The sequence below is a fragment of the Tachysurus vachellii genome, chromosome 6, assembly GCF_030014155.1.
Source record: "Tachysurus vachellii isolate PV-2020 chromosome 6, HZAU_Pvac_v1, whole genome shotgun sequence".
In the NCBI taxonomy this organism is placed as follows: Eukaryota; Metazoa; Chordata; class Actinopteri; order Siluriformes; family Bagridae; genus Tachysurus; species Tachysurus vachellii.
The window spans coordinates 13,819,154-13,836,412 of record NC_083465.1 but is presented as its reverse complement, the minus strand read 5'-3'; the positions used below and the strand labels follow the sequence as shown (position 1 = coordinate 13,836,412).

The 17,259-nt window shown below is 39.3% G+C and overlaps 1 protein-coding gene across 5 annotated transcripts in view; it reads right to left on the bottom strand.

The window, feature by feature from the left end:
• gbf1 (golgi brefeldin A resistant guanine nucleotide exchange factor 1) overlaps positions 1-17,259 on the bottom strand; it is a 53,814-nt gene that overhangs the window by 14,879 nt on the left and 21,676 nt on the right. For 4 of the 5 annotated variants that reach the window (XM_060872429.1, XM_060872428.1, XM_060872431.1 and 1 more), the window contains 8 exons: positions 9,406-9,537; positions 5,844-5,962; positions 5,252-5,360; positions 4,858-4,918; positions 3,110-3,164; positions 1,127-1,271; positions 454-650; positions 69-237 (listed from right to left, as the gene is read on the bottom strand). In XM_060872429.1, the coding sequence (XP_060728412.1) occupies positions 69-237; positions 454-650; positions 1,127-1,271; positions 3,110-3,164; positions 4,858-4,918; positions 5,252-5,360; positions 5,844-5,962; positions 9,406-9,537 (987 nt within the window). Of the gene's footprint in view, positions 1-68; positions 238-453; positions 651-1,126; positions 1,272-2,661; positions 2,743-3,109; positions 3,165-4,857; positions 4,919-5,251; positions 5,361-5,843; positions 5,963-9,405; positions 9,538-17,259 lie in introns of all 5 variants that reach the window. The other variant, XM_060872432.1, reaches the window with a different exon arrangement.

Sequence of the window (17,259 nt, the reverse complement as noted above, 5' to 3'; positions counted from 1 at the left end):
CATTTTAGGAAACTGTGGGATTATTCAATAAATTTATCAAATTGTAAAGAACAGAATTCAGTCTGTACCCTCTTTCTGAGTAGACTGAGTGAAACGCACTCCTCTGGGATTAACATAGTCCATGTCATGCACCGATGCAGAGTCAGACTGATCCACTAATGAATCTCGGTCCTCAAGCACCTCGGGGATGGACTCTACTGAGGCAGACTGAGTGCGCTCTACCTGTCTACCCTCACACTGTCAACAAAACACAACACAAAATGCAATTGTAACAGAAGATGACACATACCATTATATTCATAAGGAACAACAGTAAAACACAACGAGACCTGACACACAGGAAGTACATATAATTTCCTGGTTATCTGAGAAAAGCTAAAACATACTTAAAGCACAGCAATAACAGCACATGCCTACAAGAGAACAGCATACTAATGTCGTCAACAGTTTTACCTGAGTGTCAAGCATGAGAGCATCAGTGGAGGCTGCTGTGCTAGGAGTGGTGGCTGTGGAGCAGCTCTCCAGGTCTGTAAGGTCTTCTTTAGATGTGGCTTTAGAGCAGTTGGCCAGTCCACTGTCTGCAGTAGGGCTAGAGATGGAGGAAGCTGCACTATCACCGTCACCGTGTTGCTCAATAAATGGAACTCCACCTGGAGACACACAGACACCAATGTCAGTGTCATTGTCAGTCTGTAAAGATGAATTCTGAATTGCCTCGTGTTTTAAAAAGGAAAAAAATGGCAAAACCACTTCAGTAGTGACCATTATCAGAACCCATTTCCCTCACAAGCAGCGGTGTCTCTTTCATTTTATGGCCCACACTTGAATAACAATATTTATGAAAAATGTCAAAGCATAAGTAAATGTATATTATATACATATTAATTAATTAACAGGTCATATTCATCTTTAGTTAGAATAAATGTGGGCTGTTAACTGGTCTATTAATCAGTGCACTCTTCTTATTCTATATTCAATTTTTTAAGTAGTCTTTGCATGGCAATTTTACAGATTTATGAAGTGAAGTTAATATTCCTTAAGGAGTCTTTTGCCATCTATTAAACAACAAAACTCACTTGTGTTGATGTACACAATAGTGCTGATAGTGTCTGAGCTAAAGATTTACCTGAGATGTTGTTGCTGAGCGTGCTGAGCTGGGCCTGGTCCATCTGTCCTGAGGGACTGCGTATCATGTGACGAGAGGAACGAGGAGAACGCTTCTGTTTCTTCCACTTGGAGGATTCATTTATTCCACCAGCACGCATTTTCAGCTTAAAAATAAATACATAAATAAATAAATAAAATTAAAGGCAAAATTAAAGTGCGGGTACCAAAAATCAAAGAATCGAGAAGGCTTTCCACATGCACTCATTAAGATTCAGATTATCTTAAGTTCTGTGTGGATGCAGTCCTCAGGTGATGGTATAACGTATATGTAAAACAGGAAGTGACGAGATAGGAGCTAATGAACATGCAATGATCAAATTTAAAACCTTATCAAGGATTCATCTACAGTATATCTGGTCACAGACATATATTCAGTCTATAAAGTAAGACAAACTCAAAGTTGGTGTCAGGCTACAGTGATCCACCATCTTTGAAGAGCCACACCATGAAACCACCTGCTATATAAAGCCTGTCGTTTTGTCATTTAAATATTTAAAGATTATGTCACACATACAATATTTGGAAAAGCTGGAAAAATCATTGGTCAAGACGGAGACAGGATGAAGGACGTTACATTGATCATTGACTGCAATCTCTTCTCCTTACCTGGACTCGTTTGTTTTTCCATAAGATATTGTAAGCCTCGGGAGAGAAGGGGCATGCCCCAGGATTAGTGATGAACACATTACACATGCAGACAATACAGAAGCATGACAGCGAAGTGCACAACACCATGCACAGGGCTGACACACCCCCACACACACTATTGAGTGTGATGAATACTGTGTCATTCTATGTACTACATAGTGATACACGCATGCAAATCCAATGAAGAGACACATACATTCACAAACACACACAGCTCTCTGGAACATAAACTGTCAAGACACACTCACAAACACATACAAGGGAACCAGAGCAAACATTCATCATATGCAGGCTATGACATTTATATAGACAGAGAATAGGATCAATGTTTCTTATACATTATATAATTAATAAGTCATATTATTCACATCATGTATATTCAGAGAAAGGCGTATTTAACTGTTATTTATGCCCACCTGTGATTATGGGGACTATCATTCTAAAACTGGTTATATCTTGTATCTTAATTTACATTTACAGCATTTGGCAGACGCCAAATTCACAGACACAGCAACCAGAGAGCCACTGATGTCAGCATAATACAAGCAAACCTGTTCACTAGTCAAACCTGGTTTAATTTCTACTCCAGACTTCAATACTTTATGTATTATAATATGATGTAGAATCTAGCAAATTATTGCCATCACATCGTTTTATATATTCTGCATCAATTCATTTAAGTATTTACTTTTAAATTACAACTTATTTGCTGCAGCCTTTATTTAGAATGTACTTTAAAAACAAAAAAACACATGCAGTCACTGCTTTAAGCCATGCCTTGCAATGTATTTGAATGCGCTAGCTGTGGCCCAATCATTACTCCCACATTGTATAAGCGAAAAGTACCCTGTCTAAACCACTCTGATTGGTGTTTCTAGGGTGATCTGCTTTATTAAGATCTTGTGTGTTCAGGATACATCCTGGGATCTGTAGAAAAGAACCAGCACAGAAAGGTACTATAGGCAAGGAAACCCACTGCATCGTAGCGATTGGAAGGGAATGTGGGAATCTCAAAATAAACTAATATTAATAATAATCCACAGATGCAGTAGTCAATCATATTAATGTAACTATAATAGAATAGGAGATTTATCAATGCCAGAATAAATGATTAATGGAAGAGCTGAACGAAGGGATATGAGGATAAACGAGCTGTGTCTTTGTACAAAGCTGTGTAGGGAGAACAGATGTAAGGAAAGCCGGTCTGAGATTAAAGCGCTAGGGAAGAAAAAGACAGATGAGACAAAGTCAACTGAGACTGACTCAAATCACTCAACACATCTTTGATATTTACCTTCTTCATGTTGGCGCCCACAAAACTTTTAGCCTCCTCTTTAAACTGTGGTAATCTGTAATGAGAATAGAATAAGAGCAGAGTAAATTAAATTTAAAAAAAAAAAAAAAAAAAAAAAAAAAAAAAAAAAAAAGAATTAAAAATTCATTCACATTAATGGATCTAGACATGTTTATTGTGTGGACACACACCGTGCTACGTTTAGTACAAATGAAATTTTAAAGTAGTTTTGGCTGAGATGGGGGAATGTGGTTCTTGCCCAGCCGGACCAAATTAAATGTCTTGTTCATTCTAAGGGGCCCTTCAAGGTCTGGTTGGAAAACAATATGTCAGCGGAGCTGCCATCTTTGTTCGAGTGTCATGACTTTTTGACCTGTGCTGCCGGTTCATTAGCTGAATTAGATGAAATGATGTTCTCATGGTGCGTTGTGTAGACTCTGCAGCTTTGCCTTAAATAAGCCATCACCTCTAACACAGTGGGAGAGACAAGACCTGATGTTAACTCTGCTCTGCGTTAATAGAGTGTTGTCTTGCTGGCTCAATTATTGGATGATCTGTGAGTCCAACAGATTAACATCCCTAATGCTTTCAGCAGGCTGCTTAAGCCTCCTCCTGAGCACTCAATAAGATCTGCTGTTCATTACTCCATCTCTCACTCTGCCACACACGCGCATGCGTGCACCCCCAAACCACCCACCCACACACACACCATCCTCTGCTCATTACTGCTCCTCTTCCCTTACATGTATGCATATACAGATACACACACATAAATACATACTCATTTTTAAGGCCTTTCACCCTTATTACAAAGACATCACGGACAAGAGGGTCTAAGCAATAATACAAGCGCAGCAGGAGCAAAGGTGTGTGTGTGTATGCATACCAAAGAGACAAAAAGGTGCTTAATTATATAGTCCCATCCAAATAGGTTACTGATGTAATATCAAGGACACTGGGCTTTAGAATATATTTAAGTACTTACAAAACAGAAAAAGAGAGAATGCTTTCACAGAAACTATGATTTGCTTTTGTTTTTTGTGAGTCTAAGTTGTGTGTGTGTGTGTGCATGTGTGTGTGTGTGTGTGTGTACAGTTCTCATCTATATGCAGATGGTAGACCAGGTTGCTTTGTACGCTCATTCTCTTGTCTGTGTGAGATGTGACTAGAAGCCTAATACAAGTGCTGTCTCCACGGATACGCACTTCTGATAAATGCCATCCCATAATCATGTTATTGCATTAGAGAAGCAGCACACTATGACCTGAAAGGCAGGACAAAGTGGTGCTGCACAAATTTGATGACATTCATTGCAACACAATAGTGTACTAAATAAAGACGACTAAATAAAGATTTAAATGCAAGTCGGTTTTTACTTAAACGCCATGCACAGTTAAAACCTCCATGGGAGGGGGTTTGTTCACGTGTTTAAAAAAAATAAATAAATAATAATGATAAAAAAAAAAAAAACGCAGCCTGAATCCGGCAAAGCATTTGCAGTGTCGCAATCTCATTAGCGTATGGCTGGCAAAGAACCTTTTGTACGTCGGAAGTGGAAAATCTAGGGAATCGCCTGAGAGTGAAATTGGAAACCGTTAAGGACACAAAACAAGTTCCTGCTGTGTTTGGTCTCAGGTTCGGTTTGATTATGTTTACACCCAGCAGACAACTGGGTCCTTAATCCCCTCCAACCCCCTCGCTTGCTGTCTCTCTCTTCCACACTCATCCATTCCCCTCTCTCTGGTTACCTGGAGAAGAGCAGCTGCACCATGTCCACCAGCGTGTGTTCGGCTGATTTCCTCAGCAGCTCTGTGGAGGGCAGACAGAGCACGAATGGAGTGAGCAGGAGGTTAGCTTAGAAAAGTGGGAGCAGCAGTAGCTCAGGACCCGAGGGTCCTGCTCTGTTTGGCCAGGATTAGTGCTAGGCTTTATTAGCACCCTGCTCAGGGACTGGGGGCAGGGAGCTGTGAACTGCAGTCTAACATACACTGGGTCAGCAGTGAAGGTTTAACTGTGCCAACATAACAGCTGAAAATGTCAATATAATAACCAAGACTGCACTGGTTGTCTTATTCACTTAGAGATATATGGTTGGTAATAATGTTTCAAGGGGACTGTAGCAACCTCGGTTGCTTGGCTCACCACTTAGTCTCATCTCAAAGCAAATGCGAAAGCAGGACTGCATGATCTCACACACAGACTCGTTCGTCAGATGGGCTCCCACTGGAGTCAGCAGCAAAGTCCTCAAAACCTGAAATATCACAACCAGTCAAAGTCCACAATCAATAAGACAATACTGAGTTCATAGTATCAAATAGCTGCTGTGTCATTTTTGAGTAGGTATCACTTGTACATCATACATCATTGTGTGCCATATCTAAAAAAAATTAGAATGCTCTTCAAATAACTGCTGTATTCTGGTCAGGGATGTGATGGATCCTGAAAACACTGAATGCAAAGCCAGAACACATCCCGGTATAAGAGGCCTGTCGATCACAGGCCGTCTCGCACACAAATTAGTTAACACAAAAAAAAGAAGGAAACAACTGAACAAATAAAACCATTTTAAATGTCCAATCAAATACAACTACACTTTACTGCATTATAAAGCTGTTGATGACTATTATATCTCAGTAGAATGTACTAAGGCACAATATATAATGCTACAGATCACCAAGCACTACTTTTGAACAATTTAGTCCAAGTAAGATTTTAAGATTTGTCAGGCCATTACCTGGAGGATTTTCATAAGTACCACTTCATCACTAGCCGGGTCTGTCCCCACAAATCTTGCATGAGTGACCGCGTCAGCCATGTTCTCAATCCCATCTGCTGCTGCTTCATGATTGGCATCTGTAATGGACAAGCGTTTAAAAAGGTCATTTGTTTTAGTAAAGACGCCAGGCTCTAAAAATTACATACAGATTAAAAGGACTTTCATCTAGACAATCAGCATACAGGAGGTGCACTGACTATGGAAGCATCAAAATATCAAATAATAAATCACATACATTTAGCATTGTTCATCCCATCTCACCCTTCACAGTAACTCTAGGAGAAGGGTCTATCGCAGCCATCTGACATCTAATCACCAGATGTGTCCTTTGTGCGCAGGTGGGTAAATTGGCTGTCTAGGCAACGATAGCCAGTGTTTTGAAACCTAAGATGGGCCAGAAAGCAAGCTGGAGCCAGGCTGCTTTTCTTTCCCAATGCCTTTAAAGAGTATTTCATTAACTAATAAGCACAAGCTGTGTGGAATGGAAAGCAGTGCTCATGCTGCAGGTAGAGTACTGAGGTGAGAGACCGTTTCTCTTATTATTAGCTACACAAAAAAGGACGCAGCAGAGAAAAGGTAGCCTTTATTCTGCTGCTTCAAAAGGCAGACAATATCCTGAGTTGGATTTAATCACGCTAGAGAATAAAAGTCTGCATCCAAATATTTCCAAAGAAAACTGACATGCAAAATTACAGAATAATCAAAGACAAATTATTTATATACTGTATACGTCCAATGAGGTTAATGAGGGACGTTACATTTGTGAAGAAAATATGAGAAAACTCTTGTCACCCATTCTTGAGACCATTTATAGAGACCACATGGAAAAAAGTTCCTGCGCACTAGAGAATTTAGCGCTTATATAGAAACAAGGGCCCCAATAAACATGAGACGCTTTTCTAAATGCCCAATCTCCACGGAAACCAGAGCTAAGGCCTATTCAGCACAACATTAGAAGTCATCTAAAATACTAATCCTCGCTTGGCACCGGCTACACAGACAGGCGGCAGGGTCCTTGTTGAAATAACAGCAGTATGGGTGGGGCTGAGGGACTGTGTGCTTGTGTGTGAGAGAACGTGTGTGAGACTGGGGATCAAACAGCTGTCGTGTAGTTATAGGCAAGTCAAAGTACATTCAGACACCATCATAACTGAGAAAGCCACGTCAAGGAACAATATGTATGATAAACATCCTTAAAATTAAGCCACAACTATGAATATGTTAAGGATTAATTAGCAATAATAAAATCATTTCTTGACTGGGTGAAAAAAGAAATATTTTCTTTATTTTAAGCTCAAATCACCAAATACCATGAAAATGTTTGTGTCTTCTGCATGTCTGTCTCACCTGCATCCTCATTTCATAGAAAGTACCTTAAAATACACTGGGTGCATGATGTTCGATCAGCCGCTACAGCTGAACAGGAGCAGAAAATATTAGCCTGATAAAATCAGAAAGAGAGAAGTAGGAATGGGAGAGTGGGAAAAGTGGGATCTGGAAATCTGTCAGTGCGGCCATCCCCCAGAGCCAGCCAACCTCAGGCCTGAGATTTAAGGGGAATTAAACCCTCGGCAAACGAACTCACTCTTACAAACACAGACCCCCCAGTGCGCTAGAAGGGCTCATGTCTCACTGTACACACGGGGTGAGAGACAACAAGGCATGTCATCAGGGCCTGGCTGATAAAAAGCACATGCTGTAAGTCTAAGGATATGAGTAGTAGCTAGAATGACCTGTAAACTGTGTGGACAATCTTTTGCAAATACGAAAAGAAGAAGAAAGAAAAAAAAAAAAAAAAAAAAAAGCATACAGCTGAAAATTTACTTCAAAATATCAAAAATGAATAAATACACCAAACATGCTGGTGCCTGATATGCAGACAAGAGCTGAAAGCAAATGGAGTTTCATTTTTGACCAATAGATGGCAGTCTTCTTTATGCACTGAATAAAGGTTACTGGACATTGAAAGCATCAGTAAGTCTACAAGCTCTTCATTTCAGGATAACGGTTCAGGTAAAAGTTGCTTTGGAGTCTGAGGTGCTGAATTAGTGAGAACAAAATCTGGAGCTCAGCCTGTACAGATGCTACGACAGGCAAATCATTTTCAGAGTCCAGTGGAAGTATAAAACAGTGAACTGTAGGGAGTGGTGTGTGTTTCGTCTGTGGAATGCTAATTCGGAGTAATGATAATGTCACTCTTCGTAGCCGATTAGGAGAGAGTGAATCAGCATAAGCTGTCAGTCAGAGTAAAATCACTTGCATGCCAAAAGGTTATTTAATCACTAACACATACAAGTGCATTAAGATATCGAGCTCCTCAAGGGTTCATTACGAGTAAAGTAACTCTTGTGATCTTTGTGTGTGTGTGTGTGTGTGTGTGTGTGTGTGTGTGTGTGTGTGTGTGTGTGTACACAGACAAAGGCTGGAAAAAAAACACATGATTTACATAATTTCAGTAACGAACACAAAATGCAAATTAGAGACAATTGTAACTGGCACAATAAGCCAAAAAATACTAATTAAAACCCACGTTAGTGTTATCTGTGCTGAAGTGTTAACAGCAAGCAGGATGGACAGAGAAAACTTTAGTTTATGACAGAAACAGTGCCAGAGTGTCTCTGTTTATGATCCCTCCTCTGGCAAGACGGCCCATCTTTTGGACAGCCCCAGGCTGGTTGCCATAGAAACCCATACATGTGAACAGCCGATGAGATGATGGCTAAAAGATCAGTGTTGAATTTGGAGTGACAGCAAGCCTCTGGGAGTCCATGACTTATTTGTTAGGCATGTGCATGTGTGAATATTTCCTCTCCTGTGCCTATTGTTCACTTGATGCAATTCAGTTGTCATTTGGGGAAAACAAATCCATGTAACATGCCTGTGAATTCCAATGAACTACATTCATTTTTCTCGATTTAAACATCACACCATGCTCAACCCTGACGTGTGTATGTCATGGAAAGTATACCTTTCTTTTTTATTGCTTATTCTACCAAAAAAAAAGCTTACTAAATGATGGGTCATGTAACTCCTTGTTGCAATTGTAGCATTTCAGGTCACAGCAGGTCTCTCCATCTCTATTTTGTTGTGCAAACCATACAGTTGCTTGACAAGTGCTGTCATATTATTTATTCAACAACCCCCCACTATTTATGGGAGATTAGAGAAAAAATATGGATGCCTAACATCTGGAGCTGTGTGCTGGTTTCAGATATTCACTGGCAACTTCACGCTATATTTCTCTACTAAGGCTACAGACTAGCTTAGCATAACTCTCTCTCCGGCTAAGGTTAGGGCATTTTATTCTGCAAAATCCACAAAAAAGTCTGTATCTGTCCATCATTTTAGAAATTCCATTACACCTACACAAATATGTATATATTTCTGAATCTTTATATCACCATGTAAAAAGTGACTTTTTTTTAGTTCACAGAAGTCAAAATGCTTCTCATGATTACATGAAATCCCATTTAAACAGCAACAATATATTTACATGAAAATAAGCTACAATGAATATTACCTATGAGTCCATAAGAGAGGAATTTGTTGACAGAAGTAAGAGCGAGGCCTGTGATTGGTCCAGTTGTGTCCTCCGAACGAACAACCTCCAAGAACGGCCGGAGGAACACATTGGGCTCGACTTCAGAGAGATCTGAAAGAGAACAAATGAGACATCAATACATGTCAAAACACTTGGCTTATTTAGGTCACTTATAGTTTAATAATCTAGGAGCACTTCCTTGCTTGACCCAAGCAACCTATAGATCCTTCATAGTAGATCAAAACATGCTGAGTTGAAGATCATGTTAAAAGTCCTAAACAGGTCTCCTACAAGTTAAAACAATATGTTTCCACAGAAGAGAGAGGGACACGAGGGAAAGAGTAAGACAAAGAAAGCAACAGTGAGAGAGTTCAAAACGACGAGCAAGATTTCCTGGGGCAGGTTTAATTCACCAGCAGTGTGGGACAATTCAATTTCTAGAAGCTTTGCTAAAGCAGTGGTATAGAATGTAGGATTTAGTATTAATCAAATGTCTCAATTGTGCAAAAATTGTTCAAGAAAACAAACCCTTTCTCATGATACATGGGGATTTTGGTCTAATAAAAAAGCATGAAAATAGCACTGAGGGCAAAGTTTAGGCTAAGATTCAAATAATATATACTAAAAGCTTTCAAGCATCAAAACGGCCCAACAACCTAATATTGTGACTGTTGTGTATCGTGTAAAATTTTAAGTACTCAAAAAAAGTAGTAAAAAACACACATAGTGCCACAGCATTTGTAACCGATGAGCTCTCATGAAAAAACATGAGAGCCTAATGCGCATAAATCCCTAAGCTCACAGAGCCACTAAATCACACCAGCAGCACAGGCCACTACACACTGCACATCCAAAAAGTGACTCTGAGCTGCATGTGTGGATGGGAAAGCACCTCAGGCCAATCCACCCAGGAATGGGAAGCAGCCGTTCTGAAAGCAACGGCAAGACGAGGGTGAGAGGTTACAAAACACAAACCAGGTAAAACAACAAGGGAAAAATTAGTCAAGTCACGAAAGGCGGTGAAAACGCTAAGCTGGCGCTCTGCTTGCCTTTTTAATTCGGCCTGGATTAAGGCTCTCTAGAACATTTATTTCATAAAAAAAAAAGTAACTTGTGACTTCAAAGCCTGAGATGAGCACATGGGACTACAGAGTATTAGTTGCGATATCTAATATCCCCGAGGCTTGTTTGGAAATCAAATATGAAACAATTTAGAAATTTCCACACTTTGTTTTTATCTTCAGCCAGGTCGCTCTCAGATCTTCAGCTGTGAGCCGTTTCTATGGGACCAGGGCTTTCTTCGCATTCTCTAGAGAAAATGCTGCTCAATGCTGCATTATAGAAGAAATTATGCACTGAATATCCTTTAAACAGCTTGTTGTATTTAAAAACAGGCGACTTGAGTACCTTCTATTTACATTCATGAGAAAAGCAGACTTGTATGACAAAAACAAAAGTAACTCTGAAAACTAGACACAAAAAAAAAATTCTCTAAGCTTTCAAAACACTGGGTGTAATAACTATTGTGCTAAATCAAAATCAGAAGAGCCGGGAACTTTTAAAGGTGGGCTTAGTGTCTATTACTTTACAGTGAGAGAGGGGGGTCTGAAAAGAACTGTGCAGACATGGTCGAGGGTCCTAAAATGAATCTGTCAATAGAGTCTAATAAAGACTTCATCAGAGGCGATCACCCCATAAGTGCCACCATGGAGCTCCTGGTCTCTCAGGCTGGAGAATACAATTGTGTTGTATTGATCTGGAAGGCCATCAGCAAGCAGAGACATTCCATCACCAGCCCCCACCCACTCCCCAGGTCTCATTCCCCTTCTCTCGCTGTGTGTGTTTGTGTGTATGTGTGTGTATGTGTGTGTGTGCCAATCTCCTTAAATAAAGGATAAATATGACTCTGTACTTTGGAGAACTCTCTAGGGCCATGCAGGTAAATAAAGAAAGAATGGAGGTGTTGGAGCATTATAGTGAGACAATCCAACAGTAATCCCACAGTGTGACCTCTAGGTGACAAAGTCTAAAATAAAACGAGGATTAAAGTTGTTCTGCCCTCCATGTATATTTCATCTAAAGGCATGAAGTCCGTCCTACGGTCTCACACAAGCTTCCGTCCTACGGTCTCACACAAGCTTCTCTTACTTTCATTGTAACTAGTGAAAATACTCTGTATTGAAACACAAAATTATAAATCATCTGCTAGTGCTAACCCTTAAATATGTGTCCTATTAGCATCTCTTGGCTCATAATTTAAACCAGTGTACAGAGTCTGTTACAGTTTCCAACAACAGAGACCCTTTTGAAACACCAGGGCTGTGCATCCATGTGTGCCTTGTATTGTGGTCTAACAACCCCAGTGCACAGGAGAGCATGAACCTCACGGGCGCACCTGTGGGAGAACATTACAAATGTACATGTATTGGCACCGAAGCAGAAAGAGCTTCATTTGCAAAGAAAGAAAGGGGTTTTATTAGCTATTGCCAGTTTTACCAGCAAACAAACAGGCATCTTTTCAGGCATAATTCACAATAATTCACTGTCACAACCTGCAAAACATAAAACAATCTATTTTCATAGCGATCTATATCAGATTAGCAGAATTCTGCAGGCCTTAAAGGTTTTGTAGATTTTTTGAACAACCTTCCCTACTATATGCATATAGATTATATATCATCTCATACTTAACCATTTACACTGCTGGAACATTTAATACTTTTGCCATTAAAACATTTCAATCGTCTCACAGCTTTGGACATTAAAGATAAAACCATGCCTGAAATTTTAAATCTACAACTTTAGCAGTTCTGTCCAGAAGACTGACTGGACTTCTTTGAAGTATGCAGGGACGTAATTCTAAATATATTTAGGGCAATTCAACCACAAAGGACCCAACGGAAGACGTTACAGCCAACAACGACTTTAAAAACTATTGTAACCAACAGACAGATAGTCAGACAGACAGAGACAAGAAATGTGTTTGCATGCATGATAGAGAAGGAGAGAGAGTGAAAGAGAGAGAGAGAGAATATGTGAGTAAGTGTGTGAGAGCTATTCAGAGAAGCACATGATTAGACTACAGCACCAGAAATACAAACAGTGTCTGATGGAGTACTGAAACTGACAGTGCTTTGTATTTGCTTAATTTGACCACAAAAGAATGAATAACTTCATTTGTCAGACTGCTGTGTCACATATTTTAGGCAGTCATACACTGGCTGCATTCACTGGTAGTGTAAACACCAGTTCATTTCAATCCTTCCACAAACCAAACCCTTGTTTATTTATTTTGTTTATGATGTAATGCTCACAGCATTTACGCCAAACAATAAAACTGTTATGAATAAAGATAAAGAAAAATTATGACCTGAAAATGTACATATTACTTCTGATTTTAAAAGCAGCCAGAAATGAGAGATTTTGTTTTAAAAACGTTCTCAGTTCAACAAGTAGGTGATCAAGGAACTAGTATTACTTTATCTACTAAATAGTCAGGGTTGTAAATACCGGACAGTGACCACTTGCATTACATTGATTCCTCTGGGGAAAGATCTTAACATGCTTTATTACATTTCTCATATCAATATGGTATATCTGTATGGCCTGCTAATAAAACCTATAATGTTTTCATCTGTACTTTGTCTTTATCAGTTAGCCTAGTGGGAGCTGGCTCTACCATTGAGTGCGAATTTTCCCAGATTGCATCCGAATGTGGCTTGTATGATCAGATCTTAGAGACAAATTTCACGCAATTTCACACCTTCACTTAGCGCTCACCAATGACGAGCTTATCAACCAGCATGCATGTTAATACAGGGCACAAATGGCTTGGCCCAAAGCTTTTCCAGCATGACAGTGCTCCTGTGCACAAAGTGAGTTCAAGTCTAATGTAGAACCCTCATCTCAACTCCACTGAACACCTTTGCTATTAACCGAAGCCTGATAGTGTCTGACCTCACTATGCTCTTGTGGCTGAATGAGCAACCCCCACAAACCACACTCTAAAATTAAATTTAAGTCTGGAATGGGACGTTCAAAAAGCACATATTAGTGTTACGGTCAGGTGTCCACAAACATACGGCCATACAGCGAAAATGCAGACGCAGCTCTTTACAGACTCACAATCAGCACAAATCAAGCTCTAATAAAATACTTCACAATATCACAGTAAAAAAGTCTCCGAAGGGTTTCCACATTGAGGTGGGATGGTGAGAGGGTATCGGGGTTAGTCACCCTGTAAGCATTCCAGAATTCATGCTTATTGATCGGCTGCTGGAATTAGAGACAGCACCTCAGCTGCATTCTGCTCTGGAGGAGAGTGGACGCTCTAACAAGGCCAGCAAGGCCAAAGCAAATCCAGTGAGACCCCTCATCTCTGCCTGCAACCAGTCCAGCAATTCTCTCCTCCTCTTTGGGGGTGTGGGAGTGGATTTGATGCAGGTCATCGTAGCTCTCGCCCCCTTTTCCCTCTCACTCTAGCTCCTGAAGGAAATTGGCACTTGTCGAAAAGGGCAATTAGGATGTAACAGTGTTACTGAAGTCCATATGGTTGTCCCGTACAAGCCGCAGTGCGATCTTCTGAACAATGCTCTGCACAATCTAAACAGGCAATTTCGAAAGCCCCAGAGAAATTAAAACTTTTCTTGAAGCTTCCACAGTAACACAATGCAGCTCTTTTTTTTTTTTTTTTTTTTTTTTTTACATTGCAAGATCACAGTGGGCTTCTTCTATCCAGGGAGGAAATTTGGTTTGAATTTATATACACTGGTTAGAGTCTTTAGTCATTCCTTTTAAGCAAGGACAAAAACCAAGCTGTGAATGGCAGCAAATGTTAAACATATACAGCTCTTGTTCTAACTGTACATACTAAACTACAGCTAAACAGATATGTACTAGGACTCAAAGATGTATTCAGTAAATATGACAAGAAGATTCATTAGAAAATGGTATATTGAAAAATAATAAAATACTCTGAATGAAAGTATCAGCTGCTTTGAGTAAAACAGCTCACAGCATTCAAAAGTAATGTAGAACTTTACTGATCCCCAGAAGAAACTTCGATTGTTCACAAGTCAGCAGCATGTAAATGCCATCCAAGTGAAAGTAACAAAATACTAAGATGAATAGTAGAAGAAGGTGACTAAAACCAGTAAGAAGTACGAGTGCGAATTTTTCAAAAGATAGAATAAACAGTTATAGCTGGTACCCGATATATTACAAACAGACAGATTATAAATAAATAAACATTAATGAAATGATATTTTCTTATGAAGTAAATATTACAGCTAGAAGTATGAAATATGAGTATATTCGTGTCACATATTTATATTGTGAATAGCAACATAGTGTATGAATACACTTGAATACTAAGTTTTGTTAGAACAAAAGATGTTTTAAATGAGCTCTTGTGTTGCACCAGTATTCTGTGGTGTGTACGAGCTGGGTTGAGAAGAATCAAGGTCAGTTTAGGCTTTAATCCTTGCCTTACATTTGAGTTAAGGGCCTTGCTCTGGGCCCAGAAGTGGCAGATTGATGGCCCTGGGATTTGAACTCATGTCCTTTTGATCAGTAATCCAACACCTTAACCATGGAGCGAATACTTCATTATACAGCAATATATATAGCCTTGTATAGCAATACTTTATTTTTTGCTGATTGCTGCAGTCTTATCAGCCAATTTGCCTCTTACAAGGTGGGTAAACATTGCTTTTGTTGCTTTGATTTTAAGGAGTCTACTCTTCTCACGAATCACCCGCACCAGGACATTTCCGCTTCAGGAACTGAAGGAAACCCTGTTGTTGCTGCAGGGGTAATTAATGTTTGCATAGACTACACTGGGCTACTATTGATATACAAGATAGTCACTGAATAAGTGCAGGAAAAAAAAGTCAATCAAAACCACAGTTAGTCTGGAAATATAATTTGCTAATCATATACAACATTGTATTTGTATTTATTTTTTTGCATATTTTCATTGGATGGACAGGATGATTGAGCATATGTATGTATATGTTTCTGGCTCTTAGTTTAAATGAATTCGAATAAAATTCACTGCTTGTTTTGTTTTAATAAATTATTAAATTGAATGAAATCCTTTTCTAAATCTCAATTATTTAACATAATATAAAATAAAACAAAGAAGAACAATATAAAATCACTAGAGCTCCAGATCTACTGGAGAGTTGAGACACAGCCCTCACTAAACACAGACCATGTGGAAGAAAGAGAATGAGAGGGAGCAAGGCAGGGACTTAGGGTGTGTGTGCGTGTGTGTGTGCACGTGTGTGTGTGTGTGTGCGTGTGTGTGTGTGTAATAAGAAAGTGACAGAACAGCACCAAGTTTAATTCAGACAGATAAACTGGCATGTTTGGTGAGTCCTCTCCTCTAATCCAAACCCTCTTTTCTTTCTCTCCTGCTCTCGTTGCGCAGCTCTGAAAGGATGGCTGAGCGGCAGAGGCTTTGTTTGCCACACCTTGAGGCTAATATTAAAAAAGGTGCTGAGCGAGAGTGCAAACAAACAAACAGCAGCACTGCACCTCACCTTTGACCTGAAGGGGCTTTGTTCAAATTGCCCTCTGGACTCATATTGACCAGAGACTGAAATGCTGCAGGATTTGACAGGGTTCAAAACTGCAGCTGGGAGAATGAACGGGGAGAATAAATAGTTTACATAGGGAATGAGCAGCATGTTAATCCACTGACTTCAGTGATCTCATTAGGTAAACTACAAAAAAAACCACAGGGAATGTCATCAACTTAGTGATTGTGGAATAATCGTTTAATGAAGCCGTATATTTAAGACTACCGTTTCATTGCTAAACTAGTATGTTTAGTTATCATTGAAATTCACAAATCTATGCAAAAGAGGGGTATTAAAAAGAAAAGGGATGTTATATGGTAAGGGATTGGTATATTATATATGAGCTCATAATATTTTTTTCTGCCCATTTTATTATTGTTCATTATGTAGGAATTTATTCTACAGATTTTAACTAAGAATCACAATTACATTAAAATAAAGCAAACATTATATACGCCACACACTTGCTTTACTATATACATTTCTGACTATAAAACAATCTTTTTATTGTTTATAAAAATAAATGGCTATAACAAAATATTCCAAAACACGATGCATTCACTAACCATGACTTCATTAGTATCTGTGCCTCATGCAGCTCACACCTGTTATCCTGAAAATAAAATGTATTTTTTATGCTTCATTCTTTACACAGAAGCCACATTATTCTGGCAGAAAAGAGCACGCTGAGATGTACAGTAATGTGTTTCACAGCGTGCAGACGGCTCTTGATGGATGGACTTCTGCACCGAAATGCGTTACGCTCAATCATCTCATAAATAACGGATGTTTTATCATGCTGAATTAAAACATTTGAGAGAATGGCAGGCATACACAGTTCAGTTCCGCTGGCCATGTGTGCGTGTGTGTCTGAGCGTGTGTATACTTCCTCAAGAATGTGTTGCTGAAGGTTGCTTCCTGCGTTCATGAGGCCAGTGAGAACTCTTCAGCACGGATGTATAAAAACCTCTGTCTGATACTAGACTAAAATTATGCTCTCTAACTTCCAAAGGAATCCTGAAATTTTGTTGATTAATGTAAATGTTCATTGTATTTTAAATCTTTACTGACAAACTTTTTTCACATCATATTTTTGGGACGCTTCCCAACTTTCTGGGAAAGCAATGCTTAAATATTGTTATGGCACGCTTTAAAAACAAAGTTAATGAACACGGGCAGATATTTGATAGCACATCAAACACAAAGTACCTTTGAAATGAATTTCAGAGGCATAATGGCTGTGTGATTA